General features: G+C 47.8%; 1 protein-coding gene across 1 annotated transcript in view; it reads right to left on the reverse strand.

Annotated features, from left to right (window-relative positions):
- Positions 1-4,910, reverse strand: part of LOC137780663 (nucleolar protein 58-like) — an 18,220-nt gene extending 13,310 nt beyond the window's left edge. Inside the window, exon 1 of the mRNA XM_068568829.1 lies at positions 4,622-4,910. Coding sequence (XP_068424930.1) covers positions 4,622-4,910 — 289 coding nt within the window. The remainder of the gene's footprint in view (positions 1-4,621) is intronic.
- Positions 4,911-11,058: the final 6,148 nt, after the last annotated feature.

An 11,058-nucleotide genomic window follows, 5' to 3' on the forward strand; every position in this document is an offset into this window, starting at 1 on the left:
ATTTCTGCCAAACTTCCCGCAGAGCAAACTCTATCATCACATGATGCTGCTGAGCAGAGAAACGTGTGTGTGTGTGTGTCGGTGTGTGTGTGTGTACTTCTTTTTTTTAAGATAGCTTACCACAGTCTCTTTAACTCTGTCTTGTTTTGTTGGAGGAGGTTTTTTAATACGAACAAACAGACCATATGAAACATGTTCTGATCATATGAAACATGTTCTGATCATATGAAACATGTTCTGATCATATGAAACACGTTCTGATCATATGAAACACGTTCTGATCATATGAAACACGTTCTGATCATATGAAACATGTTCTCACCATATGAAACATGTTCTCACCATATGAAACATGTTCTGATCATATGAAACATGTTCTGATCATATGAAACATGTTCTCACCATATGAAACATGTTCTGATCATATGAAACATGTTCTGATCATATGAAACATGTTCTCACCATATGAAACATGTTCTGATCATATGAAACATGTTCTGATCATATGAAACATGTTCTCACCATATGAAACATGTTCTGATCATATGAAACATGTTCTGATCATATGAAACATGTTCTCATAACTGGACTATGAGTTCCACCGGAGACGCAAAGAGAACGAACAAAACGGGAACAATGAACATCGTCATCCCGTGTTTATCGTATGAAATCAATGGAAATCAGCGGTTTCTTTTGTTAAGAAGGAGAACCGTCGCCAAGTTTAACATGTGCAGGGTGTGTTTGTGTGTTTGTGTGTGCGTGCGTGCGTGTGTGTGTGTGAGGAGGAGAGTGAGATATTAATGTGAGCGTGAGAGCATCAACGTTGAGGAAAGACTGAAAAAAGAGAAAACGAAGGAAAAACTGAGGAGAGAAACTTTTTCAGTGAAAGAGCAATAGCTTGAAAACAGGAGAAAAAAGAAGGAAAGGAAGGAAGGAGGGAGGAAGGAGGGAGGAAGTGAGCGTAGTGAAGGCAGATAGAAAGCAAACAGACACCGTGCTTAAAGAAAAGAAGGGATGACAAAGTAATGACGCAGCGTGATGACAGGTTTATGTTCTGTAAAAAAAATAAAAGTTCTCAGTGGAAAGGAAGGAAACGGAGAGAAGAAGAAGAACAAGAAAACGGAGAAGAAGATGCAGAGGAAGAAGAAGATGAAAAAGAAGAATTCAAAGACAGAAATAAGTCTGAATATATTGCCCTTAAACTGTTTATGCGGCTAATGGAAGTCAATATTCCACAAATAGTTCAGTTTCCATGCGGCCAAGCGTCTGATGACGTCAGAGGACCTCGTGCTACTAAACCCAGCTGACGGTCGACGCCCCAACGCTGCTACAGGAAGTAGAAACCGTCAAAGTCGGTTACAAGCCGCTACTACCTACGGTGGTTGTTCTCGCTAGTTCCCCGCTGTAGCCAGCTAGCGCTGCTGCTAGCTCTCTGCTAGCTCCACGACAACCACTGAAGGTAGCGAGACCAGCCTTCTGTTAACACACGTTAACAACCCGACTTCATCATGTCTCCTAACCCGACTTCATCATGTCTCCTAACCCGACTTCATCATGTCTCCTAACCCGACTTCATCACGTCTCCTAACCCGACTTCATCATGTCTCCTAACCCGACTTCATCATGTCTCCTAACCCGACTTCTTCATGCCTCCTAACCCGACTTCATCATGTCTCTTAACCCGACTTCTTCATGCCTCCTAACCCGACTTCATGCCTCCTAACCCGACTTCATCATGCCTCCTAATCCGACTTCATGTCTCCTAACCCGACTTCTTCATGCCTCCTAACCCGACTTCATCATGAATCCTAACCCGACTTCATGTCTCCTAACCCGACTTCTTCATGTCTCCTAACCCGACTTCTTCATGTCTCCTAACCCGACTTCATGCCTCCTAACCCGACTTCATCATGCCTCCTAACCCGACTTCATGTCTCCTAACCCGACTTCTTCATGTCTCCTAACCCGACTTCATCATGCCTCCTAACCCGACTTCATCATGCCTCCTAACCCGACTTCATGTCTCCTAACCCGACTTCATCATGTCTCCTAACCCGACTTCATGTCTCCTAACCCGACTTCATGTCTCCTAACCCGACTTCATGTCTCCTAACCCGACTTCTTCATGTCTCCTAACCCGACTTCTTCATGTCTCCTAACCCGACTTCATGTCTCCTAACCCGACTTCTTCATGTCTCCTAACCCGACTTCTTCATGCCTCCTAACCCGACTTCTTCATGCCTCCTAACCCGACTTCATCATGCCTCCTAACCCGACTTCATCATGTCTCCTAACCCGACTTCTTCATGTCTCCTAACCCGACTTCTTCATGTCTCCTAACCCGACTTCATCATGTCTCCTAACCCGACTTCATGTCTCCTAACCCGACTTCTTCATGTCTCCTAACCCGACTTCTTCATGTCTCCTAACCCGACTTCTTCATGCCTCCTAACCCGACTTCTTCATGCCTCCTAACCCGACTTCATCATGCCTCCTAACCCGACTTCATCATGTCTCCTAACCCGACTTCTTCATGTCTCCTAACCCGACTTCTTCATGTCTCCTAACCCGACTTCATCATGTCTCCTAACCTGACCAGTGTCCTACATTTGGACTGAACGAGTGAAGAGGAGGAACAAGCACACATCTTAATGGTCGGTTTATTGGTGAGATCTGTCATCATTCAGCTCACTACTGCAGGCAGAGGGTCAGTGAGAGTGAGTGAGTGAGTGAGTGAGAGAGTGAGTGTGTGGGTTAGTATGACCTCAACATCACACTGGGGGCAGCGTGACAGTGAGTTTCAGCGACATCTGCTCGTTAACAGCAACAGCACTGATCATGACCCTGTGTGTGTGTGCGCGTGCATGCGTGTGTGTGTGTGCGTGTGTGTGATTTTATCCCACCAGAGCCCCATCAGCTCATCTTAACCAAACATACGCGCACACACAGAACTCTACCCCTGCCATAGAAAACACAAACAACCCAATGTGTCCTGACCCTAAGGAGACACACACACACACACACACACACACACACACACACACACACACACACACACACACACACACAGCTACTCTGAGACAAGGTAAGCAGTATTTCACGTTTTAAGGATTTTTTTTCACATGACGTTTTGTCATTGCTGCTCATCGGTTGTTTTTGATTATTTTGAGAGGAAAACGACAATTAGTAAACCAATTAAAAAACATTCCTTTATTAGGTCAATAAATGTTAATAAATAATCTTTTGGAACGTTTCAAGGAACGTTTTAGGGAACGGTTAAGGGAACGTTTTACGGAATGTTTTAGGGAACGTTTAAAGGAACGTTTAAAGGAACGTTTCAAGGAACGTTTTAGGGAACGTTTAAAGGAACGTCTCCTCCGCGAATCGCCACTATAACGTGGTGGAGGAGTTTGAGTGGCTCAGTGATCCTGGGAGCTATGTTGTCCGGGCGTCAGCCCCTGGTAGGGTCTCCCAAGGCAAACAGGTCTCGGGGGAGAGCCCAGACGAAGAGCGGTTCAAAAAACCTTGATGGAGTGCAGCACAAGGACTTTAGTCAGGGCTTTCGCCCATGGGGCCCGGTCGGGCTCAGCCCAAGAAACAACATGGTGCCGCAGCCACTCCGTGGACTCACCACCCGTGGAGAGGGTCATTGGGGTCGGGTGCATTGCAGACCGGGCGGCAGGCCAGGCAGAGGACCTGGGCGGGCCGATCACCGGCAGCATGGACTAGCTCTAGGGACGTGGAACGTCACCTCGCTAGCGGGGAAAGAGCCGGAGCTGGTGCAGGAGGTGGAGCGGTACCAGCTACATATAGTTGGGCTCACCTCCACGCACAGCAAGGGCTCTGGAACCAAGCTCCTGGAGAAGGGTTGCACTTTGTCCTTTTCTGGAGTTGTCCAGGGTGAGAGGCGCCGGGCGGGTGTGGGGATACTCACGAGTCCCCGGCTGAGCGCCGCTATGTTGGAGTTTTTTCCAGTGAACGAGAGGGTCGCCTCCCTGCGCCTCCGGGTTGCGGGGAGTAAGGCTCTGACTGTTGTTTGTGCTTATGCACCGAACAGCAGCTCGGCGTATCCGGCCTTCTTGAAGTCGGTTGGAGGGGTCCTGGAGAGGGCGCCTCCTGCCGACTCCATAGTTCTCCTGGGAGACTTCAACGGTCACGTGGGTAATGACAGTGAAACCTGGCGGGGGGGTGATTGGGAGGAACGGCTTGCCCGATCTGAACCCGAACGGTGTTCTGTTGTTGGACTTCTGTGCTAGCCACGGTTTGGCCATCACAAACACCATGTTCGAGCATAAGGTGTTTCATAAGTGTACTTGGTACCAGAACACCTTAGGCCGGAGATCAATGATCGACTTCGTAATCGTATCATCTGATCTGCGGCCGTATGTCTTGGACACTCGGGTGAAGAGAGGAGCAGAGCTGTCAACTGATCACCACCTGGTGGTGAGTTGGATCAGATGGCGGGGGAGACGGCAGGAAAGACCTGGCAAGCCCAAACGTGTTGTGAGGTGAACTGGGAACGTCTGGCTGAGGATCCTGTCCGGAAAGTCTTCAACTCCCACCTCCGGAAGAACTTTTCACGCATCCTGAGGGAGGTTGGGGACGTGGAATCTGAGTGGACCTTGTTCAAAGCCTCCATCGTGGAAGCGGCCGCCAGGAGTTGTGGTCGGAAGGTTGTCGGTGCCTGTCGCGGCGGCAACCCTAGAACTGGGTGGTGGACACCAGGGGTGAGGGAAGCCGTCAAGCTGAAGAAGGAGGCCTTTCAGGCCTGGTTGGACCAGGGGTCTCCTGAAGCAGCTGATGGGTACCGGCAGGCCAAGAGGGCTGCAGCTGCGGCGGGCATGGGAAGAGTTCGAGGAGGCCATAGAGAAGGACTTTCGGTTGGCCTCAAAGAGGTTCTGGCAAACCATCCGACGGATCAGAAAGGGAAAGCAGGGCCTACCCCAGGCTGTTCTCAGCGGGGGAGGGGAACTGCTGACTCGGACTGGGGACATCGTCGGGCGGTGGAAAGAGCACTTTGAGGAACTCCTAAACCCGGCCAACATGTCCCCTGGGGAGGGGGCAGCGCCTGAAGACCTTGGGGTGGGTGCACCCATATCCTTGGCAGAGGTCACTAAGGTAGTTAAAGAGCTTCTTGGTGGCAAGGCGCCGGGGGTGGATGAAATCCGCCCTTAGATGCTGAAAGCGCTGGACATTGTTGGGCTGTCTTGGCTGACACGCCTTTTCAGTGTTGCATGGGGGTCGGGAACAGTGCCCATGGACTGGCAGACTGGGGTGGTGGTTCCCATCTTCAAGAAGGGGGACCGGAGAGTGTGCTCGAACTATCGAGGTATCACACTGCTCAGCCTCCCGGGAAAAGCTTATGCCAGGGTGCTGGAAAGGAGGCTGCGACCGCTTGTCCAACCTCGGATTCAAGAGGAGCAGTGCGGATTCCGTCCCGGTCGTGGAACAGTGGACCAGCTCTTTACCCTTGCGGCACTACTGGAGGGGTCTTGGAAGTTTGCCCAACCAGTCTACATGTGCTTTGTGGACTTGGAGAAGGCTTTCGACCGAGTCCCTAGGGGAGTTTTGTGGGGGGTGCTGCGGGAGTACGGGGTGCCGGACCTGTTGGCACGGGCTATCCGGTCTCTGTACGCCTGCAGTAGGAGTTGCGTTCGTATCCTCGGTATTAAGTCAACGCTCACCTATGGTCACCAACTCTGGGTCGTGACCGAAAGAACAAGGTCGCGGATGCAAGCGGCCGAAATGAGCTTCCTCAGTAGTATTCAGCCGGGCTCAGCCTTAGAGATAGGGTAAGGAGCTCGGACATCAGGAGGGAGCTTGGAGTCGAGCCGCTACTCCTTCGTATCGAAAGGAGTCAGCTGAGGTGGTTCGGGCATCTAATTCGGATGCCTCCTGGACGCCTCCCATTAGAGGTTTTCCAGGCACGTCCAACTGAGAAGAGGCCCCGGGGAAGACCCAGGACACGCTGGAGGGATTATATCTCCCGGCTGGCCTGGGAACGTCTCGGGTCCCCAGAACGAGCTGGAACATGTTGCGGGTGAGAGGGAAGCCTGGGTCGGTCTGCTGGGTGCTGCCACCGCGACCCGACCCGGATAAGTTGCTGAAAATAGATGGATGGATTAAATGAACGTTTAAAGGAACATTTTAGGAAACGTTTTAGAGAACGTTTAAAGGAACGTGGTGGTGATGGTGATGGTGATGATGGTGGTGATGATGATGGTGGTGGTTGTGATGGTGGTGGTGATGGTGGTGGTGATGATGGTGGTGATGATGGTGGTGGTGATGGTGGTGGTGATGGTGGTGATGATGGTGGTGGTGATGGTAGTGGTGGTGATGGTGGTGGTGATGGTGGTGGTGATGGTGATGATGGTTGTGATGATGGTGGTGATGATGGTGATGATGGTGGTGGTGATGATGATGATGATGGTGGTGATGGTGATGATGGTGGTGATGATGGTGGTGATGATGGTGATGATGGTGGTGGTGATGGTGGTGATGATGGTGGTGGTGATGGCGATGATGATGGTGGTGATGATGATGGTGGTGATGGTGATGATGGTGGTGATGATAGTGGTGGTGATGATGGTGGTGATGGCGATGATGATGGTGGTGATGATGATGGTGGTGGTGATGATGGTGATGATGGTGGTGATGGTGGTGGTGATGATGGTGGTGACGATGGTGGTGGTGGTGATGGTGGTGATGGTGGTGATGATGGTGGTGGTGGTGATGGTAATGATGGTGGTGGTGATGATGGTGGTGATGATGGTGGTGGTGATGGTGGTGATGATGGTGGTGGTGGTGATGGTGGTGATGATGGTGGTGGTGGTGATGGTAATGGTGGTGGTGATGGTAATGGTGGTGGTGGTGATGGTGGTGATGATGGTGGTGATGGTGGTGATGATGGTGGTGATGGTGGTGGTGATGATGGTGGTGGTGGTGATGATGGTGGTGATGGTGATGATGGTGGTGGTGGTGATGGTAATGGTGGTGGTGATGGTAATGGTGGTGGTGATGGTGGTGGTGATGGTGGTGATGGTGATGGTGATGATGGTGGTGATGGTGGTGGTGATGGTGGTGATGGTGGTGGTGATGGTGAGGAGGAGAAGACCTCATTGAATGTGTTCCTAAACCAGCTGCGACTTGTTCTCTGATTGGTTAGAACACAAGAAGTTTGAGGTCTTCACTGCTGCATGAAGACGATGAACATTACTAATAATCATTTTAAATCACAGTTATAAGAACTTGTGAACGTTTGAAACACTTTATAACCATAATCAGAACACACTCCCATCATTTTACAACTACAGCAGTAAAAACCAGCCATGCCATCTTGCTGTACCTTTTATCTTTTCCTCCATCTCTTTTTCAGGATGAGCCGCTCAGTGTGTGTGTGTGTGGGGTTCAACTATGTTCTCATAGACAGGTCATGTCTGGGTCAATCTCTCTGGCTCCAGCACTTCCATGCTTAACCCCTTCATATACCCCTGCTGTCTCTCTCAAACACACACACACACACTCACGCGTTTCATTCGTGTAGAACATACATGAGCGTTGTGCTGCTGTCATTATTAAAACTCCTCAGTGGTGCATTCAGAGGCACCTCAGACATCTGAGTTGTGGGAGTTTTTTGCTGATATACATTTATTCTGAACACACTATTCTGACAGAAATGTGGAATTAACTTATTTTATTTTACATGCGTACAATCGTGAGGGAGTTCAACACTCAATACGCAACGAGCTGTAGCGGTTTCAGCTGATACGTTTCAGATTCCAGATTTTTTTTTCCGTCACATTTGAAGAGCACATAAATCTCACAATTTGTCACGCTTGCGGGTCCACAATGAGCTGTAGAAGAATGACCTTACAGTATTTGGAGCAACCGCCGTTAATCAGACCCTTATTACACCGGAAGTCATTCCATGTGCACACTGTTGAGAGTCCGTGCACGGCTGGAGGACTTGCATCGTGATGCGTTCAGGCTCTACCCGGCAGAGCATCGTTGAAGGCAATAAATGTCTGATTTTGAAAAATTAGGACCGGTAAACGCTTCAACACCGTTCCATAAACGCTCGAGACACACACACACACATACACACACACACACACGATCGTGCAGTTTTAATTGCCAAACAAATATTTTGTTTTCAGTGTCAAACACAAACAGTGTGTTAACGAGGTGGCAGCGCGCTCGCTCCCTGCAGACATTCCAGCGGTTGCAGCAGATTGGCTTTGATTGATGGAGTCAGTCAGTACTGGTCCCACTGGGATGTTCCCAGTTAATTACTGTCTGTCGCCACACACGTAACAGGCATCGTGGGCTTTGATGTGTGTACATCCCATCGTGTCAGGGGGATGTGTACGAGTGTGTCAACGTGCATGTGTGTGTCTGCATTCCACTACACTGCTCGCATCCAGAAATATCTAAATATAACATAAAAGAATGTGTGTGCGTGTGTGTGTGTATGTGTGTGTTTATGAATATGCTTTGTGTGCTATCAACCAATTATACTTATCTCCTCTCTGCTTGTGTGCTTTGAAGTGTGAAAAACTGTTTGTATTGGAAGTATTTCAAGGTGTATAAATGTGTGTGTGTGTGTGTGTGTGTGTGTGTGTGTGTGTGTGTGTGTGTGCGTGTGTCTGTGGTTGACCTATAAAATAGAAAGGACAGTGGAATGCTCCGTGTGGTGATCTGGTGTAATTACACCTCCGCTATCTTAACCTCAGTGATTCCAAAAATGTGTGTGAGCTTAAAAAGCGGCGTGAAGCAACAGGGACTGTGTGAAGTCTCTTTGGGGGTTTGGTGAACATCTTTCTCTTCTTTTGTTGTTTTTGTTGTGTTTTCAGGCCTGAGGGGAGGCCAACAGAGAGGTTGTGAACTGTTGTGTCGTTGTGTGTTGGAGGTGTTTCAGTCGCGCAATAAATCACCAAAGAACGAGGTTTGTCTCCAGCGTGAAGACTCTCAGGGGGAAACCGTCAATGACAAGAAACATTTGTTAAAACGCAGGAAAACCCAATAAACCGGCTTCTTGTCCCAATGTCGGCATGCAAGTGTTTGGAATGTGTTGACCAGGAGACTTTCATGACTTCAAACAACATTTTCATGGCTTTAAATCAAACTCTCATGACTTTTAAATTGTGAAAAGTCATGGAAATCCACTGGTCACAAAGTGTATGAACCCTAAGTTAACGCATTAACTTAAAACTAAATGTTCATGACTTTTAACCAAATGTTCATGACTTTAAACCAAATGTTCATGACTTTAAACCAAATGTTCATGACTTTTAACCCAATTTCATGACTTTTAACCAAATTTCATGACTTTAAACCAAATGTTCATGACTTTAAACCAAATGTTCATGACTTTTAACCCAATTTCATGACTTTTAACCAAATTTCATGACTTTAAACCAAATGTTTATGACTTTAAACCAAATGTTCATGACTTTAAACTAAATGTTCATGACTTTAAACCAAATGTTCATGACTTTTAACCCAATTTCATGACTTTTAACCAAATTTCATGACTTTAAACCAAATGTTTATGACTTTAAACCAAATGTTCATGACTTTAAACCAAATGTTCATGACTTTAAACTAAATGTTCATGATCAAACATTGTGTGAAATGTGTGTGTAAACAGTAAAAAGTGATAAAATGTCGTATTTAAACTAACAATGAGGATTCAAAGCATACAGTAAACCTTAAATGACTCAAATGAATGAGAGACAATAGTTTGATTAAAAGAATAAACATTTATATAGATGCCTGTATGTATGCTGCTGATATTTTGAGCCTCTTGCTTTTAAAAGCAGATTCATTATTTATAACTAAATGAACGTCATGAACACATGAATATAACACAAGAAAATAACACATTTACACAACTTTTTCTACACTTTTGGGATTAAAAAAGACTTTTCCAGGCCTGGAATTAACCATTTTAAATTTACATGACTTTTCCAGGTTTTCCATGTTGGAACGACATCCGCAATTTTGTGTCCGAGAAGACAAAAAGTTGCATAAAATTGCAAAGCAAAGGGGGCAAAAGAAAAGAGCGTGTCCACCCGGATGTTTCCACCGCCGCCGACTGGAGCCGGAGCCAATAAATACCTGCGACTACTGCGGAGCCATTTGTCCTGGGAATGAATACCTTTCCCACAAAAGACAAAAGCCAGATGTTAGCGGGTGTTAGTGGGTGTTTTTTCCCCCTTGTCCAGTGGGAAAGGGGCTTGACACACACACAGACTGTGTAGCGAGGATGTGGGAAGTGGTGTGAGCTGCAGCGCCCGCCGGTATGAGCTATTAGAAGAATCAGCACTTCATAATAAAACAAGACTTAAGAGGCCACCGCCGTGCTAGCAGCCTTGTGAGGCTGAGCTGAGCGCTAACGTCAGCACGCTAACGTCAGCACGCTAACGTCAGCACGCTAACGTCAGCACGCTAACGTCAGCACGCTTATGCGCTGGCGACGACAACGCTAACGTCCCAACGGCGAACTGGCGCAGCGCTTAACGTGTCTACGTCCACACGCTCGCGTTTTGGTAATTAGCACAAAACACAGCTGCGGCGTGTGGAAATGCACAAGTGTCGGAAACAAAATAAAGTCTAGATTTGGTGACCCCTGAAGTCTTAGGGGAGGAGGGCTCCCAATAGTTTTATTAAAAAAACAACAGAACGTCGACCTCGCAGCGGGTGCTAAAAGAGAAGTCAGAGGTCGTTACGACGACATCGGGGAACCATTAGTGTCGGCGCAGACATTTTTTGTGCTAATCCATCTGGTGGATGTTGAGATATTTCACTGGATAAGCGAAAACTTTGACCTGCTGGTGGCGAGACATAAAACTCAGAGGATCATTAGCATCGCTAGGATTGATCCTCCAGGGATCGTGAACGTCTGCACAAAACTTTACAGGAATCCATCCGGGAGTTATTTCAGTCTGGACCAGGATGCATTCTCTCTCCTGACCACCAGGGGGTGACTCCTCTGGTTGTATAGAAGTCTATGCTTCATGTGTTAAAGCTGCATTCTCTCTCCTGACCACCAGGGGG

Source organism: Clinocottus analis, unplaced genomic scaffold (genome assembly GCF_023055335.1).
Source record: "Clinocottus analis isolate CAN_PGR_092001 unplaced genomic scaffold, fCliAna1.0.p SCAF_80, whole genome shotgun sequence".
NCBI classification, from domain to species: domain Eukaryota; kingdom Metazoa; phylum Chordata; class Actinopteri; order Perciformes; family Cottidae; genus Clinocottus; species Clinocottus analis.